A 25,504-nucleotide genomic window follows, 5' to 3' on the forward strand; every position below is an offset into this window, starting at 1 on the left:
AAAACAGTAATTCAGCAGCTCAGTGGAAAATACACACTGAGATACTGTAACCATGCCTGGGAAAAAGCTTTTAGCATCATGGGTTCACACTCTGAAGAATCTTAAGAGGGTGGAAATCTATATTCAGGTACTAGCACAAGGCCTTCTCCTCGTGCTCCCTGCTATGTCCTCCCTTATGGATACTAAAAGACCACAATCCTCTTGCAGAAGTAAGGCACAAAGCAGGGAGACCCCAGGCAGCCTGCATTCCACCAGGATGCCAAAGAGCCACATTCACATCGCTGCATGTTTATTTAGGCCATGTTGTACAGTTTAGTAAATACTACAGAGCGCCCAGGGGAAATCCTGATTTCCTGCACACATATTGGTCCCAGGGAAAGTTTCAATCTTGACAAATGGCTGCTTTCCAACAGAAAAATGATTCAATCAGAAGATTCTTCACCAGATTTATAAAACAAACTCGTTCAACAAAATGAGTGCAGATCATTGCAGCAAAATATGGTGCAACAATCAGAAAGACCAATGAGGTAGAACAGCGATACAGAAGGCATAAAGACAAAGGGACTAGTGCGATAGAAAGGTGTTGCAAAGAGAAAGGAAAGGTGCTCACCTGCCTCTGAACATCTAATCGCAGGGAAACCTGCGCAAGGGAGGATCTCCAACCTCCAACCAAGAAATCCTTCCCTGGTGGCAGTCAGCCCTTCAGTGAGGTCTAAGAGAGGTGCAGCCAGGCTTCACCTCTTCTGGTCCCACAGTTCAATTGCACCTGTGCTCCCAGGGCTAGCCGGGTCCTTTCCCCAGGTGCTCAATCAGTGGCTCAGGCCGTAACTCAACAGTTACCAACACACACAGCCAGCTTCTCCCAGAGAAACAACAGAACAGGCTAGCAGAGCACACAACTCATCCACCTTGGAAACAAGCAGGATTCAACGTGTGCTTGCCAAAGAGCAGCACTAAGCGTAGCACACGTGCACCCAAAGCCCTGTGTGGGGCTGCCCATCAAAAATGTAGTGTCCACCCCACCTCCTCCAGACAGCCACATTCCCACTGTGCAGCAGTAACAAGATTCCCAGCTAGATGAGAGAGATGGAGAGGAGATCAGCACACACAGTTAGCGAAGCCTGTTCCTCCATCCGCAGAGCTCTGCTGGCTGCGCAGTGCCTGCCCCACCAAGCCAGCAATACGCACAGAAACACTTCAGACAATTCAAAGAGAGGGGTTTTCAACAGCCTCACAGGAACAGTTGAGTGTTACTTTGAGAACCACATGTAAGGAGGCAGAGGTGCACAGCACAGGGCTGCAGTCTGTTAATTCACACAGGGAAGAGACTGAGAGTTATCTTCAGTCCAGAACTGGCTGACACTCGATGTGAAATTTGAACAGCTATCAAAATCTCCATTTTGTACACCACAAGTTAAAAAAAAAAACCCAAAAACCAACATACATTGCAATACACCTCCTAATTTAAACAGCAATAAAAGCTTGGAGTAAGAGGAGTAAGAGATGAAAAAGACACACTCACCAGCAATGCTGCTATGAAGCAAGGTTAGGTGCAAAGGCACGCATTCTTGAAATAGTTGATTTGATTTGGCTGCAGTGCTACCCAGGAAAAACCAACAGTTCAGGCACACACTTACTTCCTCTTCGTTTCATTAATCCACCCCGAGCCCATGCTGTCACCACACAGTGTGTATTGCAGGCACTTTGCCTCCAGGCCGTTCTGCCCAGGTGAAGCAGCACATCATTCCTCTCTTCTTAACTTTTCCCAGCTGTGTTTTGCTGACTATCCCCAGCAACTCCACCTGTTCCTGCAGATGGAGCAGCTGCAGCTAAAGGCAAACACCTGGTCCTGCTGCAGCAGGGGTTCAGGGTTACAGCAGCTCCTACCCGGCTTGTGTCTGTGCTCGGCACAATATGCTGCTCCTACAGAACCAAGGCCACCTAAAACCCCGTGTGCTGATTTTTGCACTGAGCAAGGTTATTAGCACACAGTCAGCTTCTGCAGACTACTTGCCTATCACAGCCAGTGGGACACAGAGCTGCGCAGCAGAATGGCCCTGCTGCAGCTCGCTGCCACGGGTCTTGGCTGGGACCATGCCTCATGGCTGCACTGCCCACCTGCACCCAGCTCCCACCCTTCTGCCAGTCCCAGTGCCATGATCAACACATCTGGGTTAAGACCAGGAGGTGGGGGTCGGCTTCTGCTCCCAGGTAACAGTGACAGGACGAGAGGGAATGGCCTCAAGTTCTGCCAAGGGACGTCAAGGTCAGATATTAGGAAAAATTTCTTCTCAGAAAGAGCAGTGATGCGGTGGCACAACTGCCCAGGGAGGTGGTGCAGTCACTGTCCCTGGAGGTGTTACAAAATGTAGAGATATGGCACTGAGGACTGTGGTCATTGGCCATGGTGGAAGGGTTAGGGTTGGACTTGATGATCTGAGAGGTATTTCCCAACTTAATGTGTCTATGATTCCAAGATGCAACCACAGAGAGTAGAGTGGCATGCTTACAAAAAAAAGCAAACCCATTGCCCTGCAGGTTCCAAGTGTCTGGGTGTGACAGCATGGTGAAAGAAGTTACCTGGTCCTTAGCCCTGATTTTTTGAGGAACTGAACCTAATCCAGAATCACAGTCCATCTGACTTAATCCAAAATACAATCCATCTGATTTAGTCCATCAAGAAAGAAGGTCCACCAGATTTAATCTATTTTGGAAGAATGGAGATAACTTGAGCAAAAATTAAATTCTGCACAGACGAAGCTGACAGATTCAGGGATTAGTTCAAGAAAGCCCAGGGATCAACTTAGATAAGAAAGATCCTTCAGCAAATTAAACTGTTTTCCTGACTGCTCACCTCAGAAAAAGGACAAAACTCCAGACTTCCCAACTCAGCAGCACAGGGACAGGACCTGGGAGCAGCACAGAGTGCTGGGGCTGCCACTCACACCTCCAAGGCTCTCCAAAGTCTTCCTGGACCAAGCCCAACAGGGCCAACATCAGTGCAAACCCTTTGCAGGTGCCAATCCGTGTTGCTGTTCCTCCTCACCTGTGTCTCAGCACAGCCCCACGGCCAGAAGCTGGCTGTGAAAACGGAGTGCTGCCGCTTGCTTGACCCATGCAGAATGGGTAACTCCAGAGAGATAATCCTGCTTTAAGAAGGGAACAATGGGACCTTTGATGAAGCATACAAATTTTATAAAAGCCCCACTAAAACATTCCTTTGTCTCTGGTAATGGATGATGGACCTCTAAAATGAATGTTGCATGTGCCTGCCTTAAGCCGTGTAACGTAATACAAGGCAGGCAGAGCAGGCTTCTCTTTCTTGTATTGCAAGACACCATAAAATCCGTAACAATGCTGAAGGCAAGTTTCCCATGCCTACACATATCTGTGTGCTGCCTCTGCCACAGTGTGCAGCTCGAAGGAGCTCATGGCCAATCCATCCAGCCCCATCCCGCAGGGCAAGGCCCCTCTATGTGCCACAAATGGGCCTGGGGACAGAGCGAAACCTGCAGCTGCTTTCATGCTGAGGCGAGAGGGACTGGGCTGCAGCACAAGGCGATCCTCACTCCTGCTATTAGTCAGCCTCTGTGAAACTGAGAACCAGTGCCAGGATTTGCATTTAAAAAAAAAAACAACAAAAACAGTATCTGAAAACAATTCATTACAACCTAGGTGCAGAAAGCCACTTTATGCTCACCGTACAAAAATCCTCAAACACTTACTTGTTCTCTGACTTCGTGGTACCTCGGTCCAGCAGCACAGAAGGGACATTTCAGCACTTTGTTTCACCCTTCAGTGTAAACACACACACAGCGCTGAGGAAAAGCAGCAACGCTGTGACCTGACACAACCACCGTGCTGGGATCATCCCCACGCCGTATCAGTGACTGGAATTACCAGGGCTTTGCCAGCAGCTCAATGAGATGGAAACTCACACTCCCGCTGCCAGGATATGTTTGCCGGGATATAAACTATTTGGAGGCCTGGAATATTTTGCCTCAGCGTTATAAAACAGGTGCAGATAGGTGCATCTCCATCCACAGAGCAGCTGCTCTGGGAAGCACAGCCACATGGAGCTCACCATCCATAGCAGAGCTGGGCTTTGCACTGCCCTCGCTCTGATCTCTGGCTCCACCCCACACTGGAGGGACGGTCAGCACAGAGTTGGCCACCACACATCTTTGGGGCTCTGTGCAGGACCAGCCCTGTCCCGGCCTTCAGCTCCTTGCAGTGTGCTGCAAGCCCCCCTGCCCAGGCTGCCTGCACCCAGCTCTGCGGCCTCAGCTGTCAGCCCGGTGCAGCTGGTGCCCAGGCAACGTCAACAGCATTGGCAAGGGTGGAGGAGAGGCAGGGATGTGACACGCACAGCATGCAGGAGCAGAGACGAAGCCCACAGGCCTTGTTTTTGCAAGTATGTTTTACCATAAAAACAGAAGTAATTTTATTCTCATAACTTTATAGCTAACTTAACTCTTTTAATTAGAGGTATGGGGCTCAAGGGAAACTGCTGTAATTACTGAATGGAAAATAAAATCTGATGAAATGGCAGCTGCAGTGGCTGAAAACTTAACATTTAAATAAAACTGAGATCAGGCAAATCAAGAAACTTGTACAAACCGCCCGTGTTCTGATACTCACGTACCCACACACACACAAAAAGATGTTTTAGAATAAAGTAATTTTCTTTTTCCTCTTTCGAAACACCTTTGAAAAAGCAGTACTACAAAAGAAAAGAAGAAATTTGTTCAGTATGATAAGTGCAAGCAAGATGAAAAAGGAAGGAGACATGCCTGTGAACGTCTTTGATTCAAAGAGCACCCCAGCACACAACCAGCACAAGGCAACGCAGGTGCTGCTTTGTGCAGGGGCAGGGAAGGCAGAGCAGGGTGTTGTGGCTGCTGCCTCTACGGGCTGAGCTGAGACACCTAGCCCTCTCCACTCTGCTCCTCTCCTGCTCACAGAAGACTGCCAGCTTTGCCCTGCATGTATGTTTCACCTCTGTCACATGAGCTGCCCTCCTGGTACAGCATCCAGGCTGGTCCTTCAATACCAGGAGAACCTGTGAAAGAGAGGGCACTGCGCCTGTAAGCATTCTCTGCTCATCTTTTCAGTTCCAGCACTGAGCTGTATCACACCACTTCTCCTTTTGGCAATGCAGAATCCACAAACATAAACCAAAGAGCAGAGCTCAATGCTGTGATCACTGCACTGTACAAACCCCTGTAAAATAAATATTTAAAATGTTTGAATGAGCCCTGGGTTAGCAAGAGGGCTAGCATGGAAAGCCAAGAGATTAAACTGACAGCATTTGTGTCCACCATTGGACCCTGTCTCACTTTCAGCCAGATTTAGCTGCTGGAAACACAAACGTACTGAGAGTTCCCAGATAGGACCAAAACATAAACAGCATTTCAAGCTTGAAGCTGGGAAGATTTTTGCAGGCTTGCGTTCATCCTCAAATAAGATCAGAAAGGCATGGAGGAAAACTTGAAAAAATTGTCCTGTCAAGCAACAAGAACCACAAACCATTCCCTGCTGCATGGGAAATCAGCATGTGTTCAGAGCCAGGAGTAGCACTCCTATAGACTATGCTAGAGCAATGCGAGCTTTCCAGAAAAGGGGCATCTGCCTCAGTCAAAGAGTCTTCCTCAGGAGACTCCATCAAATTAACTTCTAGGTGTCAGGCACACCTGGATACAGGGGCTGGCCACACTCACAGAAATAAAGCACCCCTTGGGCATAAGGCACCCATCAGTGTGTTCTAAAAGCTGGTGACTCATGTGGCCGAAGAGCTGTAATCTAAGGTCAGACTTCTGCAGCAGAGAGATAAATGAACGGTGGTAAATGGAAGCAGATGGTTCACCAAGAATTCCTTTTTGCACACTGCTGATTTGAGGTCCCGTTACCCAGCAGTCAGGCCTACAACCTGAAGGACAAGCCACTGCCAGCGTCTCCACACTCCGATTCCTCCTTTCTCAGCACACATTTAGGCGAGGACTAGCCTGGCTGAAGAAAGGAAGAACAGAGGAAAGGAAGGCAAGCATGGACATGCGTATTTCCCTTCTCTGAACATAGCTGCAGGTGACAGGGCCTTTAAACAGCCACCACGCTTAGCATGAAGTGAGAGATCTCTCCCCTACCCCACAGCACGGAGCTGCTTTCTCTTCGCAGTGGTCCTGGCAGTGCTCTCCTAGATCTGTTGAACAAGTCTCCTTCACGGTTGCCACCAATCTTACACGTTCTTTTTTTTTTGGACACCACTGTCAGAGTTGCTGCCTTTCCTCTTTGTCTCTAAGAATCAGTCTGTGTGAACATCCAGCCATGGCAGAAGCACCAAAATATCCTCCAGCAGGTGTCCATGCTCATAGAGGAAGTGGGTACTTAAGCTGACACAAGTAATCTCAAATTAGGCGTCAGGGTTTTTCAGCACTTCCTGACCTGAGAGCTGGATCACATCTCTGGAAAAATCTTCCTGCAGATGCCAGTTTCTCAGCCCAACACCAAGTATGGCTCATATCGTTACTCACCATGGGCAGGTGATCCACTGGCATCTTCAGTGTGAACAGGGAAGCAAGCAGCAGAAGGAAAGCAAAGAACTAGAAAGAATTTCTGGCTAGAATTTGCTGCTTTAAATCATCACATAAACATAGGCTGTGTGCTGGAACCGCCATGCTCGCATCACAGAAGTGAAATGGGCATCAGGCTCCCATCCAGCTTGGTTTTAATGGCAGAGAAGACAGATCTGCTCTTTGAAAAAAATCCCTGTTGCTGATCTCTATTTTGTCTTGCAATGGAGTACAGTATTCCTCTTTACTTCCTGCCAAAAGTGGAGGAAGTACTATGGTACTTCAAAGTAATTACAGCAGTTCGGCTGAGAAATGGCTGCATTTCAAACTAAGCAGAAGATGAGAAAGTGGGGAGTGGCTCCCTGATAAATGTTTAACCTGCTTTGAGACCTCAGGATGAAAAGACATTCTCCAGAACAAATAACTGCTGTTTGCTTAATACCTGTCCAATTTGTCTCCATAAAGCGCTTAGAGAGGCCTTACCCTGCTAGCACCTCGGTGCCAGACCTGGGCAGCACAGCACAGCCAGCACAGCCAGCACAGCCCCGACACGACAGCTGGTGTCCGAGGAGCAGGTGGTAGTGTGGGCAGCGGGGGAGCCCGAAGAGGCTCTGTTTGATCCCATTTCCTTTTGGTGAGCTGCTATCTCTCCTGGAGAAACTGGCAGACATTTGGCTGTGCCAGCACCGCACCCCTGAAATAGGCAGCCTGACTTTTGCAGCAAGGCTGGAAGTTTTCGGTCTCCTGATTATCAGCAGAACAGCCACAATTATCTAAATAAAACTATTACTATATTGGGCCTTGGAACATAAATAGAACTTAATGGATTTTATTACATCCCAGGAAGCAAGAGTTACAGACGGAGAAGTACTGCTAAGAGTGCACTGCTGCTACCTATCAATTTCTCCTAAACACTCAGCACTTAAGAAATATCCAAAGAAACACACTGCTTCCACAGCATAACTATTTCAAATTCCCCTTTGAGCTCTTCCCTTTTAGCCAACTTGCACGGCACATTTTAGCAGCTGAAAATTAAAGGGTCACAATATCGAGCCTCAGGTATCCAGTGCACAATGGAAACAGCAGCTTACACAGAAAGGGCACTGCTGAACACCGCAGTAACGAGTTTGTTGCCTCAGAGCTGGAAGCTCTCTGCCATGAAGTTTTTTATTTAACTCAGCAAGAAACGAAGGGAAACGTTACAGCCACAAATTTATTCCTTACAATTCTGCTACAAAACCAGAGCCACGCTAGGAGCGAGAGTCCACAGCTCAGGCTGCAGCATCCTCCTTGATCTGATTTACTCCCATTCAAGTGAGAGGGGTCAGCCTAAAGAAGGACTGCCAATACTTCAAGCTCTCCTGCTGGAGCCCGGCTTCCAGAAGGCCAGCTAGGAGCCAAGGACATGAGATGCTGCAGGTCCAACAGAAGCAGCTTGCAGCAGCAGAGCCGGGCGGCAACGCAGCCACCAGCCCAGCAGGGCTGGAACAAAGAGGGCTTCTGGGGGCCGAAGGAAAGCAGCCAGCGATGCCGGGCTTCCCCTGGCCCCTCCTTGTGTGGTAGAGGAAAAGCAATCTTACCACCCCGGGGACTTCCCACCTGGCCCCGCTCAGAGGTGACAGCCCAGGCCTGCTGTTATCTCCAACGCAGACGCATTTATTCTCCAGAGAGCCTCCCACATCTTATCTAGCTGGCCGTTTCCAAACGCCTATCGTACAGGCCAGCTAAAACCACTTTAAGCTCTTTTATGCAGCTATTTCTGAGAGCGGGTCGGAGGGGAGAAAGGAAGAACGAGAAGCAGGGGGGGCTGGAGATGTCAGAGCACAGTTGCTGGGTTCCCCCCCTCGCCATGCCCTGATTGTCATGGAAAGCAGCCTCCTGCCGTCTGCACCGCTCCCTGCCTCCCCGCCTTGTAAACAGGACCTGGCACATGAATGGAGGCACAGTTTACAAAGATCCCTTGCTTAAAGCAAATTTGCCTCTCAACACATGGCCAAACTCTCACACAATAAATTAACTATTTGGCAGCCCCCGAACTATTACTGGAGCCAAACCAATTAGGGTTTAATGTGATCCCAATTTCCTATTTCTGAGACTGGGGTCGGGATTGGGGGAAAGCAAGGGGGGAGAGGAGGGAATGAGAGCTAAGTAAATCCCCCCTTGGTTTATAAATCCTTGCCAATCATCCCAGATAAACCTGTCACCCACAGCTCTAAATCTGTATCTGCACTCGTACGCTCAAAGGGATGCTATGGGAAAAGGCACATTGCACTCTGCGTGCCCGACTCCCAACATGTGTTTTCCATACTCGGGAAATTCAATCATTTAAAAAATATTTACTAAGCTTTGTCTTTAATTAGAAAAACATGACGACGGATAAGGAGAGTTATTGTTTCTAAGCTGGAAATGTCAGAGATCCTAATGATGTCACAAGATAAACCCAATTACCAACCCACATGTATGCTGCCAGGGAGGCAAACATTTTAGAGTTTTTCATCTCCCCTCCAAGTTCAGTGCTCTACAGTCACAATTAATCAGAGGCTTCTTGGCCCCCACCAAACCACTGAGGGAGAAGGGAGGGCTCTGACTGCAGATCTGTTAGGCAGGCTGTTTTGACGCAAAGGAGCTTGCCCGCAGGGGGAGGAAGATGGGAGCCATTTGATGACTTTGTGTTTTAACATCCTGACTTCAGTGACCCCCCACTTCCCCCCCTCCCCCCGTGCATGCAATTACCTGCCAACACCTAAACCAGGCAAACCAGCCTCATCTGCACCTGGAAGTGCCACGCAGCGCACGTTCACATCCTTGAAAAAAGTGCTGGAATAATTTTCTGCTGAAGCAAAAGCCATTGAAAGATTTGCTTCCCACAACACAGCCATAAAACGTCACCTGCAATACTCACACAACTGCAAAGCAAAAGCCTCGAGGAGGGGACAGGCTGCAGAGATCCAAGCTGGCCCTGACGGTGGGTGCAAAGGAGCAGCTGTTGTCCTCCTTGCTTCGTGTGAAGGCAAAGGAAGGTTGAGCATTTCCCCCACGCCGCTGCCTGTAAGATGCTGCAGGAGCTGGCCCTGAAGATGCACCCTGCACTTCCAGCCCAGCTCACTTGTGCAACTCCAGCCAGATGGAAAGAGACTCCGCAGGCAGGATACACAAGAACTTAGAAGTATAAAGCAAATATTTGTTGGCTAACGCACACAGAAGATAACTGGGATGTAATGAGATATTAGGAGAAGCATTTGTGTGCTCACCGCTCCTGATAAGGCATCCAAAGAGTTACTGCTGGCAGGCAGGCAGGCAACAGGGAAGGTCCCAGGCCCAGCTGCTGTCTGCCACCAGCCCAATCCCTCCAGTGCCCACCGCTGCTCCAGCCAAGCCCACAGCCCCTGGCAGAGCACTGCCCTACATACAGCAGCACACAGCCTCCCTCTTCTCTTCCTTTTGGGATTTGCTACCTCCCCATTTTACTTCTTTTCCTTCTTGAGTGATTCAGGGACCTCAGGATGTAGTTTCAACCCTTCTTATCTCTCAGATTTTCTCTCTCAGCGGTCTGAGTCAAGGTTACACAGCTGCGCCATATCAGAGCCAGGTCACAGATCCTCAGCACAGAGGCAGCCAAACTTTTGGGTGGGATGCTTACAGCAGAGGCTGTGGAGGGAGACAAGCACCCTGGTAAGTACCACGCACATCTCAAGGTGTGAAAAAAACAACTCCCATCGCTACTGTCAGCAGCAGGAATGCTGACTGCAAGATGACCAGGCTCTTCCCGCCATGCTTCCTGAGGAGCAGGGCAGAGATGCAGAAGGCACAAGGCTGTGGGGTCACGGATCTGCTGAGCAGGAGCAAGCCCCTACACTCTGCTACTTCTGGATTTGGGGGGAACTTAAGATCTACACCTCCTGTATGCCAGAAATGGCTAGACAAAGCACACAGAGAAGCCAGGTGGGATTGCTCCTGGTGGTAACGGTTAGAGGAACTTGCTGCTACAGTGACTAAGTGTACTGTTAGGAAGTGGCTGCCCAACTCCCAAGAGACCACACGGATACAGAAAAGCGGATGTTTAGCTCAGGGAGAAGCTGCTATTGATGCTAGCAAACCAGCATATCTGTTACATCTGCTTTGAGAAAGTCAGTGAATGCTTGCAGAAACAATGCTAAGTAGTCAAGTTATTATTTTAAGACATCCACAGGAAAAAAAAAAAAGCTACTGCTACCTTTTCCATTCAAAACCATACCTGGTAAGGAGAGAATTCTGCAGTATTTTGTAAAGCTTTCAAGTGTCATCTATGGACCCAAAGGTGAGACAGCAACATGCCATTTATCTTCTGAAAATATCCTTGAAACTCAAGGTTGAGAGCCATCACCAAATATTCTCTTAAATTCCACCAATTCTCTACACTGGAGAAAATCCTTGTTTGAACAGTGCGACCTTTTACGTTCCAACAAGACTGCAAAGACTTTCTTTCAAGAAAACGTATGTGCAGGATTGAATCCAGTCACCAGACAGTAGAAATTAGTGCTTCACTTGCTAGAAAAGAATGAAATGGAGCAAAAACAATGTTAGCTGAGCCTGAAGGCCAGGCTTGATTAACATGGTGTCCACAGACACAGTAAAAATCACATCCAGTGACACCATCACAGCTGAATCAAACCACACACTGGGTGCCACAGATGGGTGGGAGGGCAGCGGTGACAGAAGTGGCGCTGGCTGGACAAGTGGCCTCAGGAAGATGGCTTTCAGCCTGGAAGGGTTCTGGGCAAATCATGCATCTGGGGGAAGCACTGCCTCTGGGACTTCTTACACAGAGGATATCTGTTGGTAACTTCTTGAGGCAGCTGTGAAGCCTTGGCAGCTCAGGCTGATGGAAACTGTACTCGGCTCACATACCCCCCTGCAGTCCTGCTTTAGTCAGAGTCAAAAACACGAGCTCTACCTGAAGTACGTGCTCTTTTTTATCCTCACTTACAAGTCAGAAAAAAACTCTTTCCTTTACGGCTTTAGAAAGAGTTCCTTTCACTCTCCCCAACACTACTGCAAGGAAGGACTAACACCTTAAGCCAGTTAGTTTACAGCATATAGAAACTGAGACCAAGCTCCTCACAGACTGTTTTTAATTTCTGCATATCAGAAAGTCAGCATGTGCCTTAAACTAATATGGAACATCCCGAAGTTTCAAAGCAGGCCCACATTTCTCCTTTCTTTCTGGTCCATTTAGTTTCAGAACAAGTACGAAGTATTTCTCTGTAATGGATACTCAAAGACATTAAGAATCTTCCCAACAGACCCAGCAACTGTACTCATAATACAGTAGAAATCACTGGGCTGATAACAAAGGCAATGAACATAATTTGCACTTAAACAAATTACAACTCTATCTTAATTATTCACTTCCTAGAGACCAGTGATAAAACCCAGCAGCATTTCTCAGGCAGATGCTAAGCCCAGTGACAAGAACCAGTGATGCCTTGTGCTAGCAATCAGCCTGCTCAATTCCTGGCACCAAGTGGACATCACTACCTGTTCCCTATCTATAAAGCTGCTAATGACACAACACGTTTTATGTTTATCACAATAAAACAGCAGTGTGGCTCATTGGTGTTATCCTTAGCACTTCACCACTCCAAGCTGGGCCACAGGCATACAATGCTTTGGCTGCAGCGGAGTCATCTAAGCATCCCCTCTCTGTGGCATGCCAGGCACTGGTCACTTTCTCTTGTCAGAGGTTACAGCCTTGTCATACCTGCTGGTGTTTGGTCCTGTGCAATCACTTCCTGACCTGGATCTGGCAAAAGGATCAAGGTTTAAAGTGCTTCTAGCAGACATGGTTTATATTGCAAAACTGAAAAGATGCACTTACACTTCAGATACAATCCAGAAAAACATTCAAACCACTTGTCCAAGGCTGCAGAAAGCACCATAGCTGAGGCAGGATCTGGTTTCACACATTGAGCACAAGATCACTGTCTTCCTTCAGTCTTACGGGTTTTTGTTTAAGTTGGATTTTAATGGCGTGACTTTCCTCCCAGTGATCAGTCTAACAGAGATAGGGATGTACAATATCTAGCTGCACCACGAGCAAGATTTGTTACATGTAACTCTGAGTTACCACAGTTGGAACCAGTTAGCCTGGCCTCCCCTTGCAGTCTGTGAAAAAGCTCAGGCATCTGAACAAACAATTCATCACATCCAAAGAGAGGTGGTGTCCAAGGAAGGAGAGATCAATCACGCTCACAAGTGCCTGCTTCTCCTGCAAAGGGAACTCGGAGAAAAGGAAAACAGCTATACAAGGCTGATTTGTGGGTTTTGAAGCTAAAGAATGATCTTGCTCAAGGCCTGTGGGGTCTTTTTTCCAAGACAAAGAGAAAATCCCTCCCTCACAGCAAGTGGATGAATCAGGTATGAGGTTTTTGCAAACCTGTGCTGATGCCGATGCAGCGTCTCACTGCAGCTCCTTCCTCCTGCAGCAGCCATCTTCACTGCTGGCTGTTTCCAGCCTGCTTGCTTTGACAGACCACTATTTCTAGCTGCCTTAGGGGCATAACAATCTCACTCAGAACACCCCCACACACTGCACCGAGCAGTGTGATAAAGCATTCACCCACCTCCTACAGTTTTCATCACTGGGTAATTCCTTCTTCTTAGAGAGAATGTAGCTCAGGGTGTTTTCCACATTAAAGCTAGCATCTATCTTTGCAGAACAACAGAACATCCTGAGTTGGCAGGGACCCCACAAGGATCACGGAGTCCAACGCCTGGATCCACACAGGACCACCCAAAATCCAACCTTGAGTGAGCTGCAGCAGTCTGGGGCTGTGCCCACTGCCCTGAGCAGCCTGTTCCGTGGTCCCTGGAGTTCAGTTCTGCTGCCTTTGAAAGCAAAGCAGTTCAGCTCCATCATTCAGAGACAAATACTGCGTGCACTCTTCTTAAACTTCAGTTGGGGACTGCCCTCTGATTGTCAAGATATCTATGCAAGGCCTTTCTATCACCAAGAGAATCAAAGCTCTTCCCAATTTAGCATCATCCACAAATTTAACATATCCTCAAGAACTTTAAGAACATAATTGAAGAAAATATGGAAGAGAACTGCTTTGGAAATGGGGCCCTGCAGAACCCCACTAGTGACTGGTTGCCAGTCTGATGCAATCCCATTAACTAGAACCCTTTGACCCTGATCTGCCAGCCAATCCTTCAGCCAATGCATTCTGATTTTGTCTTGCTGTATGCTGGGCAGTTTGTCCAGAAGAATACTGGGAGAAACAGCATTGAAAGCTTTGCTGAAATCCCACAAGATTATGCCTTGTCTTCTTTTCCCTTGTGATAAAAAGATTATAAACCTTATAAAAAGTTCATTAAAAAGATCTTTCCCATTGTGAATCCACGCTGGCTACAACCAATGACTGCACTGTGCTTCAGGTGTTTTTCAGTATTTTCCACAATAACCACCTCCACAATTTTCTCTGGTATCTTAGGACCACATCTGCCAGCTTCCAGTTACTGAGACCTCTCCAAACTTCCAGAACCACTGAAAAATAATTGAGAGGGGTCCCACAATGACATCGGTCAGGCCTTTGAGTACCCTGGGATGAATCCCATTGGTCCCCATAGATTTATTGATTTATATGCATCCTGCTGGAGCAGCAAATTGCACACGAGTTCAGAGTTGGCCAGGAGTTTATTACTAGCGCAGTCACAGTCTTCAAATTCAAGCCTCTGGTGGTCCCAGAGCCCATCATTGGTGCTGACCACAGAAGCAAAGAAGGCATTAAACATTTCTGCATTGCTGGCATCCCTATTTGTGATGTGACATTCACCAAGTAACAGTACAGTGTCATCTCTGCTCCTGCACTTGCTGCTATCGTATTTTAAATAGACTTTTTTTGCTTTTCCCTAAAGTTCTGCTCAGCTTCAACTCTAACTGAGCTCTTGTCACACACATATGCTCTCCCTGCCATGGCAAACAACATCTCTGTAGTCCTCCCACGCCACCCATGTCACTTCCACCGACAATACGCTTTCTTCTTCCACCTAAGCTGCACAAGAAGACCTCTGCTCAGCCAACCTGACCGTCTGCCCTGATCTCCTGCATGGTTTCCAACACTATGGCACTGCTTGCTCTTGGGCACAAGAGAGATAGTGCTTAAAAGTGACCAGCACTGATGTTTGGTGCGTTCTGCCACAATATCACTGATGAACTGGTTTTATCCCTCTTCCCTCTTCAAAACCAGGGCAACTCTCAGGCTATAGGCCCCAGTCTTTGCAAGAGCAAACACGTAAGTGCTTATATGCAGCCTCAAATCCGTGTCAAATACTGAGAAATGCTGCTCACATTTAGAGAAAAGACTGAATAATACCATGAGGGAATAAGATATTGTCAGCTCTGCTCACTGGGGTCAGTCAAAAACTTAAATGCAGCAGAAACAAAAGAAGCATTTGCCATAATATAAACAAAGGAAAAGAGAAAATTAAAGAAATAAGCAATCCAACCCTTTTCCACTTTAATTTGTGTCTGTATCCTGCTGAGACAACAAGCAGTTTGTAAGTTGTAGTCTGCCATGTAATTCAGTATTAGTTGCAGGCTCATAAATAGGACAGTAAAGCATACGCAAGGACTGATTTATAGGATCCAAAGAGAGAGAGCCGAAGTCCTGCAGCTATTTGCATCCTCCTCACATACAAACGTGTGCTGATGGAGAATTTCCTGCTGAGAAAGAGAGAAGCAAGAGATGCTCGGAAGGGAGATCTCACTCTAAAAAATAAAAAAGTCTAAACTGTAACAAGGCAAGAAACTTCGTATTACATTGGTGGTTTCTTTTCCCCTCAAATCCACAGGCTAATGATTACACGAGAGGCAGGGCTTGCTGCAATCACACTACTTAACTGCTGCTCAGCAGGTGTCTGCCCCTACATCTGAAGCCGTCTCTCAAAGTCACAGCAGGGCAGAGGTAATGGGGAGGATGTGAAGTGAGCAAAGTGTCCCAACACCAGTAGAAGAGGGCAACAAGTAGTGGTATTTATCATGGCAGAAGATCAACACATCAGATCAAAGCTGAAAAGCGTCACAACAGGTTTTGGGGGTTTGTTGGTGATTATTTGTGAACAGCTTTTCCTCACCTGACAGCTACAATGGGTGCTGGGAAATCATTTGCTCAGAAAAATTCTTCAGCTGAGCAGAGTTGAAGAAGCAGGACTGCAAAATCTCAATGCAAAGTTACAACTTTGGATCTTTCCTACCTCAAATAATCTCCAAGCTGAGTGGGAGCTGACTGCACAGTAGCATTCTTTCCCTAACACTGAAAAATGCTCCTTCATCTTTTCATTTGGATCGGGCAAATGTAAACATAACCAGCACCCAGCATCTCCCTGGAGTTCAGTTCTGCTGGCTTTGAAAGCAAAGCAGTTCAGCTCCATCATTCACAGACAAATACTGTGTGCACTTTAAAGCCCCCATTTCTCTCAATACCTAACAGAAGTTGGCTGAAGAGCCTCCATTCAGCACACCTGACTTCAACAGACTTCTGTGAATTCCTGCTTTGAAGATAAAGGGATTCTGGGGCTGCTGCAATGTGAACGTCCTTAGCTCTGAACTCAGCCACTCACAGTGTTGATGGGGTCCATCCTTCATTCAAGCAAAACTTGCAAGCTTCTTTACCTTAGAACTACAGCTGTGGTTTGTAAAGCCCACATCTCCAAACCCAGCAGCGTACAGAATCATAGAGTCACAGAATCTCCAAGGTTGGGAAAGGCCTCCAAGATGATCCTGTCCAGCCATCCACCTACCAGTGATATTTCCCCACTAAACCACATCCCTTAATACAACACCTACACGTTTCTTGAACGCTCTAAACATTTCTTCTACACAAGAGTAGTTTAACAAGTGCCCATACATCAGATCAGTTGCAGTGTATGTAGTGCTATGGCAAAAGAAAAAATGGATGGAAAGGTGTGTATTGCACACAGACCTGGAAAAACACAAAAAGTCTGAATATAGGAGACTGAATGGCTGAATGAAGGAGATCATTTAAGAAAGACTTCCACCTCGACACAATCAAAAGTGCTTCCAGATGCATCAAGGAAAAAAAGTGCAAAAAAACAAACCTGATATAAGGTCTTCTTTAGTACAGATCACTAGGAATCAATGTATTTAGCTGTTCAGCATCATGGCTTGCACACATTTAATGCAACCCAAGAAGGCTGACTGTGCAACTAGCGGTTGCACGCCACATGGACAACAGAATAAAGCTTAAAGCAGGGTAAAGACAGTAGAGAACTCATTAGAACTATGGAATTCATTAGCACTTTGCTCAGAAAAGGAAACTGTCACTTCCACAGGTGATTTTGAACTCCTTCATTCAGCCGTCCAGAATGAAATGCAGTACTTTGGTGGAAAGCCTACGAACTGCAGCTGCTGCTCCATTTCTGAATGATCAGTAACCATGCTTCTTTACACGCTGCTTCCCTGCGAGCTTCATTACATACACTTCATTAGAGAAATCCCCCAGTTCTTTGAGCACTGGGATGCTCTTCATGCTTTTCTGAACCACAGCGTACCAGCCATTCTAAGGGCACAGTGCAGCCCATGAGGCAGCAGACAGAATCATAGAATCACAGAACGGCCAGGGTTGGAAGGGACCTCAAGGATCATGAAGCTCCAACCCCCTCCCCGCCACAGACAAGGCCACCAACCTCCCCATTTCATACCAGACCAGGCCGCCCAGGGCCCCATCCAACCTGGCCTTGAACACCTCCAGGGATGGACATCCACAGCCACTGTCTTTCTCATACTGGGGGCTCCAGACCTGGACACAGCACTCCAGATGGGGCCTCACAAGAGCAGAGCAGACAGCATCGAGCACCACGCTCCCTTCTGCCCCTACCTGGGGCGGCTCTGAGCTCCGTGCCCACACACGCGGTTCATGGAAGCAGGGATGGGAAGCAGGATGCCGACCTGCGGCACACACGTGCTGCACACACACCTATGCTGCTTCTTGGCAGCAGGGCTGCGCTTCCCTGCGCTCCTGCCAGGCTCACAGCTTTCAGCGCTCAACACAGCCGGCAATAAACTTCCTGTGCCGAGAAATTAACAAAATTAACGAAAACAGAGCTTTTTCACCTTCACTCCCCCCAACATCGCGGCACGCCGGGAGGCTCCGTGCCCCACGGGGGACATCTCACACACACACACACAGCCCGAAAAGCCGAGGCGCTTCAGCCCACCGCCCCAGGATACGGGCACAAAGTTGGCACGCAGGGGAGAGCCGGGCTGAGCCACGACCCGGGGCTGCGAACCCGACCCGGCCCGCCAGGAGCGCGCAGGCACCGCCAGACGGGTCGCTGCCCGGCCGTAAGCGCGGGGCCAGCAGCGCCGGCACCGCCCGGCCCAGCTCCCGCCGCCCAGCCCCGGGCCCCCCGCCCCGCCAGGCCGCCCGGCCCCGCTCGGCGGTCCTTACGCTTGCAGCCTCCCGAGATCCCCACCATCGCACGACTCCCCGCTCCCGGCGCGGCCCAGGCGGCCCGGCGCGGCCCTGCCCGCCTCTCGGCTTGACGCGGGGGGCGCGGCCAGCTCCAGGGCGGCGGTTGGTCGGCTTCTGGGTAACCCGTTCAAATGAGAATTAGAAACGAGGCGATATCGATGCGGGTGAAGCCTTGGCGAGGATATAGCCAGCAGTGTTGTTCTGTTGTAATCCAAAATGAGCCCAGCTCCCCTGGCCACGCCGAGCCCCTCGCACCTGTCTGGGGAGGAGAACGCAGAGGCACATCCCAGTGCCCGCAGCCCAGGCTCTAAGGGTGAATGCTGTCCTAGCCCAGCACCGCCGCTCACGTCCTGCAGGAGGTGTTTCAGGGGCTCCGTGGTGCCTGCAGGACAGCTGGGATGAATCACGGAATCACAGAATGGCCAAGATTGGAAGGGACCTCAAGGATCATGAAGCTCCAGCCCCCTGCCACACGCAGGGCCACCAACCTCCCCATTTAATACCAGACCAGGCTGCCCAGGGCCCCATCCAACCTGGCCTTGAACACCTCCAGGGATGGACGGGGCATCCACAGCCTCTCTGGGCAGCTGTTCCAGCACCTCACCACTCTCTCTGTAAAGAACTTCCCCCTGACATCCAACCTCAACCTTCCCTCCCTCAACTTCAAACCATTTCCCCTTGTGCTGCTGTTATCAACCCTTTCAAAGAGTTGATTCCCCTCTTGTCTGTAGGCTCCCTTTAGGTACTGAAGGCTGCAATGAGGTCACCCTGCAGCCTTCTTTTCTCCATGCTGAACAAGCCCAGCTCCCTCAGCCTGTCTTTATAGGGAGCTGCTCCAGTCCCCTGCTCATCTCTGTGGCTCCTCTGGACCCTCTCCAACAGCTCCCTGTCTTTCTCTTACTGGGGCTCCAGACCTGGACACAGCACTGCAGATGGGGCCTCACAAGAGCAGAGGAGAGGCGGACAATCACCTCCCTGTCCCTGGTGGCCACCCCTCTTCTGATGGAGCAGGATACCATTTGCTTTCCGAGCTGCAAGAGCACACTGCTGGCTCATGTTAAGCTTTTCCTCCATCAACACCCCCATGAAGAATGGGACTCCTCAGCGAGGATGGTTGCAGCTGACTGCCCAGCCTTCAGCGGGGCTGAGGAGCTCCATCACAAGCCCATGTGGTTTGCTGTGGCTCTGTAAGGCAGTCTGGTGTGCCAGCAGCTCTCCCTTAGACCTGGTCCCCCAGCATCTTGCCTCTGCAAGAATGCCCCTCAGAGCCTGACTGCAGAGCCAGTTCATTTAGATGTCATTTTTACCTTATGTGAAAAAACCTCATGCTAAGTCAACGGTTCACAACAGACCTCCAGTGTAGCTGTTTTAATTGTAGCAGAGTCCAAAGCTTAGTTTTCCCTCTGATGGTTACCACTGAGCCCAAAAGTGCTGGGATTGCTGATCCCAAGAGCTTCACCAAGTGTCTAGAAGTTCTGCCTGAGCTTTGTTGCAGCTGCACATGCAGCACCAGCCCAGTGCTGACAAGCAGTCAGCAGCTGAAAACAGAGCAAGAGGTGGTCTGTGCTAAGGAATTTGCTGTGATAGGTGCTCCCTAGGGACACTGCGGGTGGGCTGGCTGGGCCAGGAACTTCCCAATAGCCTTAAAGGAAAGTAGCTGTGTATCTGCAAACTCAGTTATAGCTGGGGTTTCTGTTCTCAGCAGTGAAATACTAATGTGGTCTGGAGAGCTGGACCTCATCTATCCTGTGCAGAAATCCTTGCCAGCAGTTGGCAGATCACACTGGCACCAGTGTTCCTGTGGCTCTTTGCTCCATGAAGCCCAGTGGCTCAGCATTCGCAGGGTGCATCACACCTCTTAGAACAGAGCAGAACATTCAAATTGGCTGTCCTATGCACCATCAACTCTCTGTCATTATAAGCAAGGCAACAAGAGCTGTGAGCCCTGCATAGCACTGGGGAAGGAAGGGCAGCAACACTGCTGTTGTCCCATAGGGTCACATTCCCAGCAAACTGGCAGTGAATCCCTCCATTTCTGCATGGGTTACTGCTGGTCATGTTCCTGTTTGAAGCACAGCTGCAGGTGAGCTACTGTGCAGTGACTGAGTGCAGCTTTGTTTGAGTTTGATGGCCAGGAGCAGGCATCTCTTGGGTTTAGAAGTCCCACAGACATTTCAGATATACTTCATTGTACCCTTCAACTATGGACATTACATACACAATATATACAGTGGAGCAGACTGAAGGATATGAATAGCACAGAGATCCTCAAAGTTTGGCATGTTCTGTCACAATATCACTGGTAAACTGATTTTATCCCTTCTCGTCCTTCAAATCATAGACACCTCTCCTCCTCCTTCAAAATTAGGGCAAATCTCAGGCCTGCACTTCGTTTCCTGCAGCTCCAGGGCAGTTTCTCACTAAGGAAATTCCCAAATTACTTGCTAAGGAAATGCAGCAGTGCCCAGAGTGGTCAGTGTTCCTGACTGCAGGAAGATGGGCTCTTGCAGAGAGAGAACTGCTGAAGAAGATAGGAGAAGGGATGAGATCAGGCAGGAGTGAGAGTACGCTGCAGCTATTGAGCCCAAAAAGACAATAATTCTGTGCTAAAATATTTCCAGTAAGGGAAATCTGAGGCCATCAGTTATGGCACAGATCAAACGCATGTGAACCTGAGAGTGCTCAGTCTGGCTTGGAAACTATAATCTTTTCCCTGAAGCCACCTCAGATCTTCCTCATTTGTATATTCAAGCTGGTGGGTGCCTGATGCAGAGATAAGGATAGGGAAACCATCTTTAATATCACATTTGTTTTCCAAAAGCTATCTGGCTCCATTTTTTTTTTACAGTTTGAGAAAGCAGTGACTTTGGCAGTGCTGCATTCCCCCAAAGTGCCCTGGGTGATAGGATGAACAACTGGAGGGGTGGAAAAGTGATGTGTGAGCATTGCAGTTGCCAGTGCTGAGTGCCGGATGTACATCTCCTTACGAGACCTTCCATTTCTTCTCTGAGATGAAGAAGCTCACTGCAGCCATTGAGGATCTCAGGAGACAACAAGCAGGTCCTGCTCCATATCACCTGCTCCTCTGGGTCCCCATTGGCCGGTCACTCATTTCTGTATCCTGGGATTTTACTCCTGGTCTCCTCACCCATAGGGACAGCTTTCTGCCCAGCTCCACTGCCCTGCTCAGTGATGTGGCATGAGCTAGCTCAGCACCAGGCAGGATCTAGCCAAGCAGATACAAAGCAGTGGCAGTTGATGCAAAGCCAGCGATAAGCAACAAGATCTGAGGACTGCCCAGCCCACATATGGCTTGGATTTCGTATAGGATCGCATTTCTCTGGTCATTGCATCTCTTTGGTCAAGATGCTGAGCCCCATGGTTTGGCTTCCATCAGCTGCAAGCTCTACTGTCTCCCTCCTCCATAGACAAGTGCCATGAAGCCGAGACCCTGCCAGCAAGTGAGCTGCCAGGAGAGGCTGCAGAAGTGGGGACATCTCCTCTGAGACCAGTGGAGACCACAGCTCCTTCCTCACGTCAATGTTTGCAAGGGGACGACCACGGTTGGGTGCTGAGACTTAGCACTGCAGCATGCATCGTGCCTGCTCACAGCACCCATGCTACCTGGGGAGCTGCAGCACCACTCAAACTTCTAGCAGTGGTCCCCAAACACCCCCTGCTCTCATGGTGAGCCTGAGCCTCGCCGTGCAGGCTGCCTGCCATCTGGCATGAGTGGGACTGAGTAGAGTTAAATAAATGTTAAATACACATTAATGCCATGTGACAACTAGCAAAAGGCAGTGACTTCAAGCTTGAAGAGTCTGCTTATGTAAACAGCATCCTGAAATTAATATTTACCTTTTAAAGCAAACAGATATTTGGGGTATTTTGTTGTCTTTCTGCCTAGCAGATGCTAAGAACAACAGCTTGGTGCTGCAGGGAATTGGCTTGACAGCTCAGGGGATGGTAAACTCCCTGGCAGCCTCCAGACTGTGAGGTCAGAGCCGGTCCCTCTCTTTTCAAGCAGATAAATTCTCACAAACACCAGATTAATCTTTGCTGAGGGGCTCAACCCTTAATGAGGAGCAGGACCTGGGGAGCGGGAATTCACATAGCAGATGGATGAAGACTTTGGGGATGCCTGAAGCAAACTCTTGTCTGGAAGGTTCTGGGGGAGGCTGTCCTGTGCTCCATTACCAGCAGAACCTGCATCCATGGGGCAAATCTCACAATTTTTCATTTTTTAAAGGATGATCAGTTTGCAAATCGCAGCTTCAGCCCATTTCAACTGACTACACAGCCCTTAGAGCCTCCCAGCCTGATTTTGCTCCTGTGGGAAAGGCTGTCCCCATGTACACCTACAGACTTGACCTTTTTGGGATTTCACCGAGGTGAAAATGGTGGCATTTCTCAGCCCATGGGATGGCTGTCCAGTATCTGGGGCTGGGAGATTTTAGGAGCATCTTTCATCTCATCGCTGCTGACCTCACCCAGGGATTGCCTTTATTTCACTCCTCTGCTCCTTTTCTTGCCTTAATCCCCAGTGCTTTACTTTCATCCTCTTCTACCATGCGACACATGGGGACATCCATGCCACCCAACAGCTGCCCAAGGGAATCGGGCTGGCTTATCTGCATGGGGTCACACTCAAAGTGTCTCCATCTCAGTGGGAATAGAGACGTGCAGAGCTCAGAGTTGAGGGGCTTGGTGAGTGGGATGGGGCTGATCCTGCGTGTCCCAAATCCAGCCCTCCAGTATGCACCAGTCCTGTGAGCATCACACTGAGGGACTGTCACCTGCTCCTATCCCGCTGCACAGCTGCCAGCTTGGGAGGACAAACTGAGAGCTGCTTTTGGAGGCCGGTACCCACAAAGTAAACCCATTAACACAGGAGGTTCGTGGGTGGGATCTGGGGCAGGATTGGGCTGGGAGGATGTGGAGAGGCTCGATTGCCCCTGTAAAAAGTAAAACAAACCAATAACAGTGTTCCTAGAACAGCTTGGAAAGAGACGCGGGCACAGTTGCAAGGATAGGGGAATTTTGGATGTTATTGTGCTGAGAAATGAGGACATACTGCTGGGGGGGGAGGAGGGACAGTAAAAGTGTCCAGCAGCATACCGAAAATGTTGCTGAAAAAGTGTGAGCATGCACAGCAATGCCTGGGGCAGCTTTGCTACTTCTTTTTGTCCTGCCCTTTGGCACCAAGCACCCACCTCAGCAAAAAGAGATGCACCACCACCACAGGCAGTAATTTCCATTGGTAACAACCACAGGATGTACAGGATGCTGGGTGCCTGGGGAAGCACTGCACCAGCCTGGGGTGCTGAGCGTTTCCAGAGTGCTGTGCTGGGAATAAAACAAGTTCCTTTGAGTCGTTAGGCTGAATACCTTTCTTCCTACAAGTAAACCTCTTTGCTTTTAAAGTGCTGACAGTGTGTGTTGAGGCCCAATGTTACTGTGATTATGATGGATTTAAAACACTGTACTCATTGCAGCCTTCAGTACTTGAAGGGAGCATATAAGCAGGAGGGGGAACAGCTGTTTACGAGGGTGGATAGTGATAGGATAAGGGGGAATGGTCTTAAACTGAGACAGGGGAGGTTTAGGTCAGATATTAGGAGGAAATTTTTCACTCAGAGGATGGTGAGGCACTGGCACAGGTTGCCCAAGGAGGTTGTGGATGCCCCATCCCTGGAGGCATTCAAGGCCAGGCTGGATGTGGCTCTGGGGCCTCTGAGTACACTGTATTGAAGCCCTGAAAAAAGTCAGATAAGGAAAGCAATTGAGAAAACAGGGGAGTTTTCTTCTTGCATGGCAAATCCAGGCTGTAGATGGGAGGATGAGAGCTCAGTCTTCTTCCTGAGCCAAGACAGATACAGGACAAGGGCTGGAATACTTGCTCCTGGCAATGCCCACACGCTTCTGGCTCCTTCTCAGTGCTCCCAAGCACCCAGCACATGGCTCTGTCTGCATTGGGGGCGCTGGGGAAAATTACTCCATTCCCATAGCTGGAGAGCTAGGAGCACGGTGTCATGGGACCTGTTAAAGTGGGAAAAACCCATCTCTGGGACTCCTTCCATCTTTGTGCTGGGGCTGCCAAGCTGAAAATAGGACCCGCCAGCCCACCCTGCTATGGGTTTGCAGACATATGTGTGTGCGAGGGACTTTTTTGGATGAGTTTTGGAAGAAAAACCCCTCTGGGTGTGTGCTGTGTCCCCCAGCCAGGCTGGCTGTGGCTGCCCTTGGTGCTACAGGGATGCGTGGCACCAACTGCCTTCTGCTAGGGGAGGTTTTGGCTGGGCCTTGCTGTGTGTTAATTTGGACAAAATCTCATTTTAGAAATGAGAGCAAGCATGTGGCGTTTTCGTTCCAAATTCATCTTTGTTCTATACGATAAGCCGTAGAGCTGGAGATCAGGAGTTGAAATAATGAATTTCACTGTTACTGACTTAAAAAAAAAAATCCGTTAAATGGCAAATTTTAAAATGTCATGATTTCTCCGTCTGTTCAGTGCAAAAACCCATCTGAAAGTGCCCACGGCTGAGCCCCCATGCCCTCTGCAAGCCCAGGAGCCTCTCACTGCCATCCTGCTGGGCCTTGAGCTGCATCTCTGCTCCTGATCCCTTTGCTTTGGCTCCTCCAGGCCCCATCCCAGCGCTCAGGGCTCTGCACAAGGCCATCACTGCCAGCATCCCTGGTGCCCATGGGCAGCTCTGCCCCAGCAGCGCCGCACACCGGGGCCACATCCTGTGGGGCAGCCGGCTCCAGCAGGGAGCAGTGGTAGCACACAGACCGTATCAGAGATGATTTCCTGACAAACAGTGCGGCTCATTGTCTGTTCTCATTTATAAACTGCTCCACACCAGCCATCTGATATCCATTATTACAATTACAAACAAGCACAGTAACTCTCCAGCTGGTCAGCCCCAGCCGAACAGCACTGCAGCCATTCAAGGATGCCATATGGTACCGGGGTTTCCAAAGCAGCATTGTCAATCAGCCTTATTAATTTCTGAATTTGTTTCTTTTCCTTTTAGGGATATATGTACATATATATTTTTATACAAGACAGAGACACTTCTCTGACCTTAATTTGGTACATGCAGCTTGATGGAATAATTGAAACCTTGAAATCTACCCGGCAGCTGGTGGGGACAGGAAGAGCCTGGGCTCGGCGAGCAGCCCCCTGAGTGCTGGTGCTTGTGCTGGAGCTGCACACGCCTCTCACCATACACACCACCATGCATGCCACGAGAATATTAAAAACCCATTAGATCTGGAGCACTGGGCACGGCCAGTGACCATACTGCAGATGAAAAGAGGCTAATAGTCACTTAGAATCAGAATCATAGAATGGCCTGGGTTGAAAAGGACCACAGTGCTCATCCAGTTTCAACCCCCGGCTGTGTGCAGGTCACCAACCAGCAGACCAGGCTGCCCAGAGCCACATCCAGCCTGGCC

General features: G+C 49.1%; 1 protein-coding gene and 1 long non-coding RNA gene across 8 annotated transcripts in view; both read right to left on the bottom strand.

Annotated features, from left to right (window-relative positions):
• The window catches only part of CBFA2T2 (CBFA2/RUNX1 partner transcriptional co-repressor 2), a 51,604-nt gene extending 33,491 nt beyond the window's left edge, over nt 1-18,113 (bottom strand). For 2 of the 7 annotated variants that reach the window (XM_052684122.1, XM_052684121.1), the window contains exon 1: nt 18,020-18,113. In XM_052684122.1, coding sequence (XP_052540082.1) covers nt 18,020-18,047 — 28 coding nt within the window. In that variant the 5' untranslated portion in view covers nt 18,048-18,113. Of the gene's footprint in view, nt 1-610; nt 747-1,522; nt 1,754-17,446; nt 17,633-18,019 lie in introns of those variants that run through there. The other 5 variants (XM_052684129.1, XM_052684127.1, XM_052684123.1 and 2 more) reach the window with 5 other exon arrangements.
• Nucleotides 1-25,504, bottom strand: part of LOC128081179 (uncharacterized) — a 123,231-nt gene that overhangs the window by 72,384 nt on the left and 25,343 nt on the right. The window lies entirely within an intron of this gene.

This window comes from Tympanuchus pallidicinctus, unplaced genomic scaffold (assembly GCF_026119805.1).
Source record: "Tympanuchus pallidicinctus isolate F22 unplaced genomic scaffold, pur_lepc_1.0 scaffold20, whole genome shotgun sequence".
In the NCBI taxonomy this organism is placed as follows: domain Eukaryota; kingdom Metazoa; phylum Chordata; class Aves; order Galliformes; family Phasianidae; genus Tympanuchus; species Tympanuchus pallidicinctus.